General features: G+C 43.1%; 1 protein-coding gene across 3 annotated transcripts in view; it reads left to right on the top strand.

The window, feature by feature from the left end:
- Positions 1-13,720, top strand: part of TGFBR2 (transforming growth factor beta receptor 2) — a 59,005-nt gene that overhangs the window by 39,258 nt on the left and 6,027 nt on the right. For all 3 annotated transcript variants that reach the window (XM_048076055.2, XM_048076054.2, XM_013192724.3), the window contains 2 exons: positions 740-1,539; positions 5,838-5,979. In XM_048076055.2, the coding sequence (XP_047932012.2) occupies positions 740-1,539; positions 5,838-5,979 (942 nt within the window). The remainder of the gene's footprint in view (positions 1-739; positions 1,540-5,837; positions 5,980-13,720) is intronic.

The raw sequence follows: 13,720 nt of genomic DNA on the forward strand, positions 1-13,720 counted from the left end.
CCATGCAAAAAGTGCATGGGGGATAGCAGTTCTCAGATGTGCCATACATGCCTGATTGTGCCTAAAGGGTTCAAACACCTGTGCACATGCAGGTGTTTGAATCTGTTGTAGTAACACTTTCACATACATCAAAGAAAGAGAATGAGTTTTGTTTTTTAGATTCATGTGCAGGCATATATTTTGTGCTTGAATATTAGCAGGCATTATGTGTGCATGGATAGGCTTCCTGAAGATGAATTTATATGGATCCTACTGAAATATACTGGATCTGGCATGGTAACTGGACAATTGAGTATTCGTGTGCTTCATTGTCTATTTACTTATCACTCCAGTTCTTTGGAGAAAAAATAATGTTTTCTTGTAATTATTGGTTAAAGGGGTAGAAGAATACATCACCAGAATAAGTGCAGAGGACTTTGGCTATTGTCTTCAGGAGTGTGAATGTTTCATCCATAATGTATTAAAAACTTTGGAGAAGAACAAAGCTATTAAATTACATTAGTTTCTTGCTTATTTAAGTCTGGCTCCATATAAAATAAGCAGACAGGGAAGTCCTGGAAGCCTATATGCAAAAGAACATTTAGAGGCAGGAAGGTAGTGATAATTTTTATTATTTACTGTTAGTGGAGGAAGTCATGTATTGCACACTGGATGAAAATTGTAGGTTACTGACAACTTCCTGTATACACAAATCTATGCCATCATTTAATGTATGCCTTCCTTCTGCTCTCCTTTACAGATGACCCCCATAAGCCAGAGGAAAAAGATGAAATTTCCAAAGTCACAATCATAAGTCTTGTCCCCTTACTGGTGATTTCTGTTGCTGTGATTGTTATCTTTTATGCCTACCGCACTCATAAGAAGAGGAAGCTCAACAAGGCGTGGGAGAAGAATGTTAAGCCCAGGAAACATAAGGACTGCAGTGACGTTTGTGCTATTATGTTAGATGATGACCGTTCAGACATCAGCTCTACCTGTGCCAACAACATCAACCACAACACAGAATTGCTGCCCATTGAGTTGGACATTGTTGTTGGCAAAGGAAGGTTTGCTGAAGTGTATAAAGCCAAACTGAAACAAAACACATCTGAGCAGTATGAAACTGTGGCAGTGAAGATCTTCCCCTATGAAGAGTATGCCTCCTGGAAAACTGAGAAAGACATTTTTTCAGATGTAAACCTCAAGCATGAGAACATCCTCCAGTTCTTAACAGCAGAGGAGCGTAAGACAGATCTTGGTAAACAGTATTGGTTGATCACTGCCTTCCATGCTAGAGGAAACTTGCAGGAATATCTCACGCGGCACATTATCAGCTGGGAGGACCTCTGGAAATTGGGTGGATCCTTGGCCCGAGGGATTGCCCACCTTCATAGTGATCACACACCCTGTGGTCGCCCCAAAACCCCTATTGTGCACAGAGACCTAAAGAGTTCCAACATCCTGGTGAAAAATGATTTAACCTGCTGTCTCTGTGACTTTGGGTTATCCCTGAGGCTGGACCCTTCTCTCTCTGTGGATGACTTGGCCAACAGTGGGCAGGTAAGTTAAAAGTTTGAAGAGGTGTGGTATGTGATGTAACAGCTGGTGTGTCCATTCCTGGGGTGAAAAGAGGGGATTAAAAGATATATGCTGCCATATTTACTTAAAATCACCAAAAATAAATGTGACTTTTTTGTATGTTTGTTTTATATATATAGAGAGAGAGACGAATAGGCTTTAAATTTAACATTAAAGCAACAGTAAAAGAAGTGCAATGAAGATTTGTTCTGATCAGAGAGCTGCATATGTATATGATGCCACCATCCTCTCTATACATTTATATTGAAACAAGTATGAGCTTGTTAGCTACTGTTTGTGGTGCTGCTGCAATGCACACACACGATAAGGATGTGCTTCATATTCTGAGGTTAAGCCACAGTTTTCAGGCCTTGCGGCACTATGGTTTTATGTGAACAGACCCACTGCTGATGTACCCCAGCATATGTGAAGTCAGTCCTCTCTGTCCTCAACAGGCATAGGCAGATAACTGCAGTGATAGATAATCACTTTAAAAGGCCAAAAATAAACCCATTTAAGATTAGGGGACTTTCTCCACATGCAAGAAAATGTAAGAATGTCAAATAAAAATAATTGCTCTGTCGTTGCTTTTTGAACTAAATAGCGTGGATAAGGCTCATCTACTTCACAGACACGCCACAAGGATGTTTGTGAATACTTTGAAGATGATTTTTTTCAAGTATATCTCTAAATATTGGCTCTTCTGATGAAAAATCCTGTAGTATAAATTCAGGCCATTTGTTAAGTGAATTAATTCCTAATTATTAATTCCTAATTATGTACTATTTATAATTATACATAGGTCCCATTCAAAGCCATTTAAGCTGCCTTTTACTTTGCATGGAACTAATATTTTGGTTTAGAGAGTTTTCAGGGACAGCTCTTCAGGCAGCAGTGCTCTATTGAGTTCATGGGAGCTTTGCTGTTGTTTATCAAATGAAGATCTTTCTCTTTGAAATTCTCGTTAGTATGAGGAAACTGCCCTGATCTCATTTTGAAAGGGTTTATTAACCACAGTCAGGAGTGAATGATAGCCAAGGAAGGCATATTTAAAATAATATAAACACAGCTCACAATCACATACCATTTTTCTCCAGCATGCCAGAGCTTTTTGGAGTCCGGTGAAGTCATCCCATATTGACAGTGATAAGACTGGTTCTGTTCGGAGTAAAGTGAAAACAGTGTTTGGCAGTGTATGTCAGGGGCTCTGAAACTTAACCCCACCCACCCCACAGAGACTTTGCTTAAAGACAGCCCATATTTCAAGCTGATTTCTCTGGCATTGCTCACAGACACTTGGAAATAAGAGGATAGCTTTGGTACTGTCACTTCCAAAGTCCACGCTAATGCTGACAACAAAGCACAGTGCTGCCCAGAGCAAATTACTGCTTTGAAATTGGTGCCCTTGGGCACTCATGTAGAGGCCCCGTGTTTTACTTTGTTTAGCTTCACTGAATCAGTGGCTGAGCTAGTGTTATTCTCTGTGGCAAGGGGTAAGGTGGCATGAAGTGGCTCCATGTTAACCTCCACCTTGTTTCTTCTGGGCACAGAAGCACCACCCACCCAAATTTCCCAATATGCCAATTTTAGTGCTGTAGCTTTTGTCAAAGGGCTCTTGCACAAGAACTGGCCTGATGGGTCATTTCTAAACTTAACCGTTGACTTAAACCTTTTCCACCAGGAGGTCCAGTTTTTGAAGGTATATAATGGAGCTGACCCAAATTTTAATACAAGGAAACCTCTAGCTTCCTATGAAATAAATAGAAGAGTTTAAGCATTTTACCATTTTTCTCGTCAGACTTAGACTGTGATATTCAAGGCAAGTTGTTGGGGTTACAAAGCCGTTTTCTTTCCCATCTACCCAACTACCTTCCACATGAAGCCATTAGCCATTATTGACTATACAATACCAGTGCCCTGAATGACTAACTGTAAACCATCTTTTTTTCAGTTTGTGTGGTCTTTTTAGTCTAGCCTTTTGGCCATCCACGATGATTAATTTTTGCAGACATTCTTAAGGTGAGTCCATAAAGCTGGACCTTTGTCTGTTGTGTTCAAAGGACTGGCAGGTTTCAGGAAGGCTGGGCGTTCCTCATCTCAGCATCATCAGCAGCCTTGTAACAGCTGATCTTCCTAATCAGATAAAGAGGGACATCCACTGCCCATCTGACTGACATACCTCAAGGCACAAAGCATCCCCAACAGCTTGAAAAAAATGTAAGGTCTGCAGTATAAAAGTTGCAAAAGTCGCACAAAATATAATATACCACAGGAAGAAAAATGATCCCTCACTAGGAGTTTTGGAAGAGAAGAACAGAAAGCAGACCAGTCATTGCAGAGAGAAAGCATATCCAGATTCCAGACAAATGATCAATTTTGAATTGCTGGAGTTTAGGCCCCTAAAATGTCTTTGAGGCCCAGGACTCATGTTTCCCAAGATGTAGGAACAGTATCTTTGACCCAAAGACCTCATAATCTAAATGCAGATAAAAAGACAGAGCAGAGTGGAACAGACGATAAATTCTAAGCAGGATGGAAATGGGATTAGCTTGATATCATTCTTCATGTCATTTTAAATTTTCTCTGCATTTCCCATTGCACTTTTTAGTTACAGGGCTTGAGCCTCCATTGTGCAGCTAAGCTGTGGAATCATTTTTACTGCTGCAAAGAGAGTGTGAAATGTTGCCAAACTAGAACAGCACTTGGGACAATGTTAAGAATCTGTATTTAGGCACCGTTCACTCATGTTGAAAACAGCAGGGTTTGGGCTGGGGAACTGTGGGACATAGTGTGCTGGTATCTCTTCTAACACTTTGCATGGGATCTGCTTGGGGAAGAAGTTGTGTATTGGGGAAGGGATGGAGGTTGGAACTGCCTCTTCTGTAGGGTTTCCATATGTTCATGTTCTGTAAGGCAGGGAGATATTGGTGAACTCATTGGTGCTGAGACATGATTATCCCAAGTAACTGTTCAGCATGTCGGTGTTGCTCACATGCTTGACCTTAAATTAATCACAGAGTCCACATGCTAGGGAATTTAACTTTGGGACTGATTGCTCAGTTTTTTTTGTTTTGTTTTTGTTTTGTTTGTTTGTTTTTGTTGTGGTTGTTGTTTTGTTTTGTTTTTGCTGTCCTCTGTTTATATCAAGGCTTTAGCCCTACAAACATTTGGATATGGTGCATTACACTTCTTGCACCACTTTTTCCCATTTGCCCTGAGGATGGGGTGATAAGGCTTGTTTCCAGAAGCATGTCAAATGGGTCTCTCAGTAATTGCAGACCCAATAACTGAAATGATCTTTTGCAGTCCTGCTTATCACTGGGCTCTGGACTGATGGATGTAGTGCAGTCTACAAATAGCCCATTTGAATCTCAGGTCCTACTGCATCATCCACTTCTGCTTGTTCATTATTTGTGTAATTAAACAGTCTCCCATTTAAAGCTGTGTTTGCCTGATCAAAGACTTACAATTTTGGGAGTTTTCAAGACACGTGTATGCGTGTGTCTGTGTTCGTGTAATTTTTTTATACCTACCCTGTGAGGAATTGGTTGTTAGAGAGCAACTGGTGCATGATCCAATTATTATTCCTTAAATCCTTCCTTCTGATAAAAACAGACATTTAAACTTTGCCTTCTGCAATCAAGGTCATAATGTAGACCTCAGCAAAGCTGCTAAAATCATTGCTGAAAATTACTCAATGTGCATAACCTTTATGGGAACAGCTTCTGAAACAAAAAAGAGCCAATTTTTGGTTTCGCTTCAGATGTGTGCTTCTGCATTTAGTATTTGTGTGTCTGCTTTCTTCTGCCAGGCCTGCATTTACCACTTTCATTTTAAGAGTACTGTTAAAAGAAACTGCCTGCTCTGCAATATGCAGTGTAAAAGAATACAGTGTGTTTCTTGCTCATCTGAAAGACACTCGGTCAGTGGCATTTTCTTCAGCCCCAGAGGGCAGAGTTTATCTCAGTAAACAGCCAGAGTGAGAAAACTTCTCAATGCCAAGATCATGGGCTTAAAGAACTATAAAGGGCTGCTGGTTTTGTTTGTTTGTTTGTTTGTTTTAGTGTTTTTCTTTACCAAGGGAGGTGCAAGTTGGTAGTCAAGACAATGCCAGATTCCCATGGCAGCAGAAAACATGACCTGTGCCAAGTATGGCTTGAATTGTTGGATACTTGTCAAATGGCACCGCTTCTGTGAAAGCTGAAGTCGCATCACAGCAGAATCCAAAACATGAATTACAGTTGCAGCTTGTGAGCTCTGCCCTATCTCCTCTCCTGCAGGTTGGCACAGCAAGGTACATGGCTCCCGAGGTTCTGGAGTCCAGGATGAACCTAGAGAACGTGGAGTCCTTCAAACAAACAGATGTGTACTCCATGGCTTTGGTCCTCTGGGAAATGACATCTCGCTGCAACGGTGTTGGAGGTAAGTGCCCTCAATTTTCTTCTCTCTGAAAGTGTGCTTGGACAGACGTGCTCTTGTGGTTGTCTGTGGGTATGGGTGGTTCTTTTTAGGTCTCACTGACTGTCCTAGAGTGTCTGGATACTGTAATCTAACAGGTCTTCAGTAGTATAAGATGTACATGTGCATGAGCAGGCTAGAAGGTCAAGCACCTGGAAGCATGAGAAAATCAGTCCCCAGTTGCTGTAAGGATAAAACTGCTGTTAGATAGACCACTTTTAAAGATTATTAATGTCTGTTTTTCCTTAAACTACAGCATCTTGAGTAGACATGGATTGACTCTGTCTGTCTGTCCTCTCCCAAAATGATTGTAAATATAAGAAGCTTTGAAATATTAATACCAAGAAGTGGTAACTGTCCCCCATTTACCCTCATAGAATGTTCACTCTGAAACCTAATGAGGGGCCAGTTAAGTGTCACATTTACTAACTGGTCATTTCAGCAAGAGCCATCATAGGGATACAAAAACCTTCCTGCTTTCCTGAGATCCCCAGCTGCCACTTATCATTTTTTGTGATGTTGCAAGAGATCATCCACATGACAAACAAGGGATGTTCGTTGTATTAAGTGCAGTAGCAAAACGAAAATGAGTGGAATTGAATATCAGAACAGCTCCAAAAAGAGCTGCTTTACTTGTTCCTATTCAGAGTTTGTTCACAGAAACAAAATCTCCATTTCTGTTTTGCCTAAAGCTGCCCCCGAATTCCCAGTGTGCAGCACTGGTATGTGCTAGAAATCACAAAAGTTGCTGTTGAGATATCTGCATTACATATTGCCATGTCTGAAGATTTTCACCTTACTTCAGGGACTAAAATAAGACTAACTTAAATATGAAATTCTTCTGTCTGCTCGTATTGTCTAGTAATCATTCTGACAAAACCTGCTGCACAGTCCAGGACTCCCACAGGCAGTCTGAGGAGTGAGGCTGTTGCAGATAACACTAATGTGGATATTATGGTAGACATGTGACTATGTTTTGATTTGTTACCCTACTTCCAAAAGTACAGAGGCTCCCTTTTCCTTGGACTTGGCACAGTTGCATCTCAAAGGGCTGCCACAGAGACGGGACAATATGGCAGGGAAGAGCACTACAGTGTGGGGAACATAGTGTACAGGAGGAAAACCAGTGTCCCTTTGGAAGATGTACATAGCCGCTCCTTGTTTCTCTGCTCACATCCATGGGACACCACAAGACTGTCCACCGAGGTCTCTGAGGCCACTCTGCACAGCAGCTGTGCGGCTGCACCACGGTGTCTGTGTGCAGGAGGGAGGAATGCCTCCATCTCAGCCTCCCGCTCTGTCTGACCAGCATTTGGTCTTTGTGGGTGGGCCGCCCTGTGGGCAACAGATTTGCCCCTATTTGCACCCTGCCGGGAAAGCTACAAAGCGAGTATGTGTGCAAACAGCTAGCGCTAGCATAAATGCATGAAAAAACATTCTTTTCTAGTCAAACCTTTCGGGGAAAAAACATGTGGTGCCTCAAGAACTGAAACTCAGTCTGGCGTGTTCCAAGGCAAACCTATCCACATTTAACTGTCGTGGTCATGTATGTTTCTAAATGCGTTGGCACAACTTCAGCCTTTCATTAGCACTTTGTAAATGTGGCTGAGGAGATTTAAAACGTGAGAAAAGGGATCTTTGCCCTGTTTCTTGAGCCGTTTCTTGCATTTAGGAACACACGTTATTAATATAAATATGATCTGCTCACTGTGTATTCTTCTGTCTTTGCTGATGCCTGAGTCCCCTCCTGGTCATATTTGCTGAGCACAGTGAAATGGAGGTTGTAGCAAGAGCAAACCTTATTGCTGCTGTTCTCAAAAGGCAACTGCCTAAAAGAGGATATAAAGGGAGTTTCATAAGGAAGGAAAATCACCAGCATGTTTAGCTGGAAGAGACTGACCCATTATAACCTTGAGAAGAAAAGCTGAAGTCATTTTAGGAAAAAGAGAGATCTCTCTGGCCCAGCTTACCCTTTGCTTTCAAGGTGGAGCTTAACCCCCATCTCCTGATTTTCCTTATTCATTTCATCCCTCAGTTATCCTCATCTCCAGAAACACACTTCTTGAATTTTGTTTCCATATTTCAGTCATCTTTCCAGGTGGCTGAACTCCTCAGCAAAACCACGGGAGTATTTGGGTAGTTCTGTAGGGGGTGGAACTTGGGTTTAGTGTCTTCAACCACAGCAGCTAAAAATAACTCCCAGGATGTACCTCCCTTAACTTGTCATTGGTGCTGAGCTACAGCAGCATCGCATGGTTTCTCTCATTTCCTTCTTAGATTTTCCCTTGGTTCGTGCAGGCTGACTCTTTGCAACCAGCTGGTAAAATAGCCTTACAGTGACTCGTGACTGCAGCTCCCCCTCTGCTTCCCTCTCCATCTGTCACCCATGAGACTCCCTCCTCTCCTTGCACCCTTTCCTCTGCTCACGCAAACCCGTCTTGTCTTTCTGAACTGACGGGCTCTGAGAGAAATGACCTCACGTATAAGCCAGCCTTTCCAGAAGAGCCTAAAAGATGTAGACGCCGTCGTTCCAGCACAGGCCTGACTGCAGTGTGGGCTCCCTCTCGCTAGAGCAGGTCCGTGGAAGTTCAGAGAGCAGCCGAATGCAGAGGCGGTGGCATTAACAACTTTCAACAATTAGGGAAGGAAGCATGTGGGGGGCTAATTGCCACTCAGCCACGTAAAGGTAGGGTGACTTACTTCTTCTACAAAGGCAGCTCTCAGGATTCGTTTGTCAATGCGCAGGTGTTGGGTGAGTGTGGGAGGTGATGGAGGCAGGTTCTTTCACTGCAGCAGCTTTGTCGAGCACAGTCTCTACAGCATGCCAGGCCTTTGCAGTTAGCAGACGTTTAAACAAAAATACCCAGCAGCATAATCCATACTGTGAAGCTGCCGTAGTAAATACGCAGGTGGGGATCAGCTTTCGAGAAAGGCTGTGCTGTTCATTGTTACTTTGTTGTGCTAAATATGGAGAAGCAGAAATGGGGCACAAGGGAAAGGGAGACAGAGGCAAAGATCGAGTTTGACTGATTTTTCACTGGAGTATAATTTAAGAGGCATATTTAGAAACTCAGCAATACTGCTTTGGGGAGAACTTCAACTGCTCCACACTGCCGTTAACTTGGTATTTCATTCAGTGTAACAGCTGTGCACCAGATGCTTCACGTTGCAAGAAATATAATTTTCATCTAAACCACTTGCTTTCAGAGCGACACAGCTTTGGCGACTGAGGCAAGTGTAATTTCTCCGACAGCCTCCTAGAAAGAAAAGAAAACCATCTGCTTTGTATCGGATTCTGCGGCAGGCAGGGGACTGCTGGGGGCGGCAGGGGAGGAGAGGAAAGGGAACCTCTGGATGCACAGGACTGGTGAAGAGGGAGAAGAAAAACCCCTTGGAAAAAGGCAGTGTTTCTTGTGCAGTGTTTTACAGCCTGCAGTGTTGGCTGGCTTTGGTGTAGCAGCATAGCTTTGTTTGAAGTAGCATCCTTGCTTTACCAGAGCTGCGTTTAATGCGAATAAAATCTTTAGTTAATCTTATGCTTACTTGGGAAGAGTCAGACAGGAGTTGCAACTAAACATTTGTGCATCCTGTACCCTGTGAAACACTCGGCATTCATCGTGCTGAGCATGCAGAGGTGACAGTGTCTGGTGGCAGGGAACATCTTGATGGTCTGTGCAGTGGGGCTGTGCCTGCACATTACGCCCTGAGGCCTCTGCAGCTGGGGCCTGATTTAAGCTTCTCCTGCAGAGGAGCCCAAGTGGGGCATGCCTGCATTGCGATGGCGTGTGGTGGCATGTAGCCCTGAGCTGGTACATCCACACAGTGCAGCATCGCCCCACGACAGCAGCTCATCCCCCAGAAATTCCCCGTGTGTCACCGCAGCACTACATGTGGGGTATTTGGTGCTGTCCTTCCACAAGCCCAGGTAGCAGCAGATAAGATCTCCCTCCTGGGTTCTGCTGCTTTCCCACCTGAGGATCCAGCACACAGTGACTAAGCAGCCTGTAATCATAAGCTGATGGCAGAGCTCACATGCCCCTAACCCTTTGGAAGGGTGGCTGTGTCTTTGATCGTCAGATGTGAAGTCACTTAAAATGTGTCTGTGCAAGGGAAAACTGCACAGTGAGTTCACCCATCCCAACGCATCCTCACCCTTCCCAGCTGACACGCATATTTGAAAGGAGTGGAACTGGGAAATCTAGGGAAAATGTGAAGTAAGCGTTTGACAACTCCTTAAACTTGGCCATGAAATGGCTTTTGAGCCTTGCACAGTTCCTTTGTGCAACAGCTAAATAGATCCACCGCCTAAATTCCTCTAGCATGAAGAAAGCCGCACTGCATGCACATGCAGATGTGTGTGTGTGTATGTAAGCTGTCTCAGTAGCTCCACCATCGATAGATTTCTCTCTTCTGTGGCTCACCTCCTGTAAACTCTAAAATGAGGGGTGTTTCAAAAGGACACGAAACTCCCAAGAACAAGCTCACTGCTGTGGACTGTGCTCTGTGATTTTTGCTAGTCTTGTTTCACCTCACTCCTGCTTTAATTCTACAAATAAGCCTTCATCTGCTGGCATAAGGAGCCATCCCACAAAAAAAAAAAAAAAACAGCAAGACAGATCACATGTGGGAGCGTTGACAGGATTTGCAGGTGTGTAGTTCTGGCCCGAAGGAAGAAAATGTCACTACAATGAGTTCAGAGCAGAAGATCACATGTGAGAGGCTTATTCCTCTGAGGAACTCACAGCCAAATTTTCCAAAGCATTCATCAGGCACAACAAATAGAGATTTTCAGTAATAACTCTGTTTGAGGGTACAATCCAGTCCCAGCCTTTCTGAGAGTTATGGTCGTGCCAGTGTTAAAGGGAAGCAGAGGTGCAGTGATTATTAGTGCAAGGTAGCCCACAACCATAAAGATTAAATGCTGGAGGTTAAAGTTGAAGGAGCCCTGCCATTACTGACTTCTAAGGGTGCTGTAGTTCAGGATACCTGAGGTATTTATGGTACTTCAACCAGTTGTCATTTTTAGTGCCTGACTGGTCAAAAAACAATCAAAAGAAACATATAAGTCATGAAAAATAGATTCAGCATCTGTATATAGCTGTTCATGAGCATCTAGGAACGAACATCTTAACCTACCTCAAACTGGCATCTGTTACATCCACTGTAGCACGCCAACATGATCCATGAATAACCCTAGCTATTACTGCAAAATGTGTCTGACACCTGAGATTCCCCAGCATAAGGATGATTTACTGCCAGAGGATTCAGTGGGCTTTTCTTTCTAAGGGAGAGAGAAGCGAGATAATAAATAGCAAGAAGATGCTGCATGCTTTTCAAACCGAGGGAAGGCACGACCATATTACTATAAAGTCGTTAGAGAGAATTGGCATCTGGCCTCAATTTCTCCTTCTTTACAAACGAACAATAACAACCAAAAAAAAAAAAAAAACCACAGTCTTTATATTTAGAAGAGGAATGCTTATAGCATAGAAGGAATTCTTTGTACAGGGAAAATGTATTACAAACCTGTCAATTCCCCAGGAAGGCTTTCCCTTCCCCCACGTGAACCGTCTCATAAACCTCAGTGGCCTTCACATTAAGCTCAGCAAGAGGGAACAGACCAGCAAGATCAGCACCACGGCACCAGCTTCCCTCTGTTGCACACTCAGACTCCTCTGAGGCAAGCACACAAGAGCAAACCGGAGCCTAGCTTGCAGGGATTTCTCGAAAAAGACGTATACGTGCTCAAAACAGCCTGTTCACATTAAAAGTAACCTATATGGTGCTGGGAACTTTCAAAACAACTGACAGTGCCACACCACATGGGTGCCATTGTTCAACATTTCCCCTTGGTGCTTGTCTCCCCCCCGTGCTCTTTTCCAGCTTGTTTTGCCACTCACACTGTGTCGTGATCGATTGTCCCTAACAGGAATCGTCTTCTCTGCTATTGCAAGGAGATCTCTGAGCCTTGCCTAGTGTCCAGGACCACTTCTGTAATCAAACCATACCCGATGGAGATGGTGTATAGATCATGCTATTTAGGTTTCCTCAGCAATCTTTACTATTTTGATTACCTTTGTAAGTAAATGTATCTGCTTTGTAATCATTGGGCTTGCACTGCATGGAAGTCTGGGTTTGACCAGCAGGATGGGAACTCCTCAGTTAACTTCTTGGGCTAAAGTCTTGTAAATTTACTTTGGCTGAATAATCTCAAACTCAGATTAATGTGGATGAACCTGGTATGCCTTCTTGTGGAGGGAAGAAAGCAAAGCAGACACTGGCCCTTGAGTCCAAAAGAAAGTAATTTACTTATGAGAAGATAGAGCCTGTGTTTCAGGACTATAGACAAGCAGCAGAGAGTTGTGTGGCCAGTGGCCAGCAGCAAATGATCCAGGAGAGGGAGGGAGAGCTCTGCAGGAGGCATTTGTAGGGTAATCTGCTGGATTAAACACACAGTTTTTTTGCAGCTGGATCTATAAATGCTGAACATTTAAAGCACGAGGTTTAATATCCCTTCCAAAATGTTTGTTTATGACTTGGGCTATTCCTTTAGAAATCCCCTCTCTTTTTCTGTAGCTTGTCAAGTCTTCTTCTCATGGCCATCACCAAGCAATGAGATCTACAACCTGACTCTTAAAGTTTTGGAGAAAAGTCCACCTTTTAGTTATGTTCAATACTACCTTGTTTTTATCATGAGATACATCAGTCAGAATGACCTGACCTATGCTACCTCGATAATTAATTACTTCAATATTTTACCATACTCTTACCTTTCTCTTCAAAGTAAGCAAAGCCAAAGCTTGGTGTCCAAAGCTGGGCACTTTTTCTGGGCCCTTAATCATTGTTATCGCCCTTCTCAGAGTTTCTATTTACTATAAAATGCCCCTGGAGAGGACTGAGCAGTGCTGGATACTGTATTTGAACTTTGTTTGCAACATTATACAGCAGTACTGTGTCTCCCATCTTGTTCATCTCTCTTCACACATCTTCTAGACACTCGCATTCTTCAGCCTGCCTAGTAGATTACACGTCAGTTTTTTTTGCCCTCAATTAATTCCTAGAAAGAAATAAGAGGCAGCAGAACAGGCCAACTTCATAAATCTTTATCTAATACTAGCAAGTCATTAGGCCTGTGAGTAAATTCTCCATCTGTTCCCAAAGAAACCACAGCATTTTCTACACTGTGTCAGCATCTACTATAATATTTCCGCTCTCAGAGATTTCTTGAGTTTCCTCCAAAGGTCCCATATGTCTGCCTCTTCCTTTCTCTCTCCAAAGAAAAGCAAAGAAAATATGCAACATGCAAACAAAAATTAGAATGGCAGCAGCCCCTTCAGGAAGCTGTGCCCCCTGCATCATGGGTCAAAACCGACCTATTTTGGGAAAGAGGCCTAAAATAAGACCAGACCACTACTGGCTTGGTAATAAACAAGGGTAACATGGAAGCTTCCAGCACTGTTCTGTACTGTAACTTTGTCCCTTTCAAGCAACTCTTTCCTCCTAGCAATCTGGCACATTGATATCTATGACCTAGATTTCGGTGTATATTTCACCTGGAAAGTGTGTGGGGACCCCAGGGGACCTACAGGGGACCAAAGTAACCATTTCTTGCAAACTTGGCTCAAGCAAAGCTCACCTTGAAGTCCCTGTGTGTTTTGGCTCAGCAGAGACTGCAAGGCTCCCAAACCATTATAAGTGACTCTGC

The sequence above is a fragment of the Anser cygnoides genome, chromosome 2, assembly GCF_040182565.1.
Source record: "Anser cygnoides isolate HZ-2024a breed goose chromosome 2, Taihu_goose_T2T_genome, whole genome shotgun sequence".
Taxonomy (NCBI): Eukaryota; Metazoa; Chordata; class Aves; order Anseriformes; family Anatidae; genus Anser; species Anser cygnoides.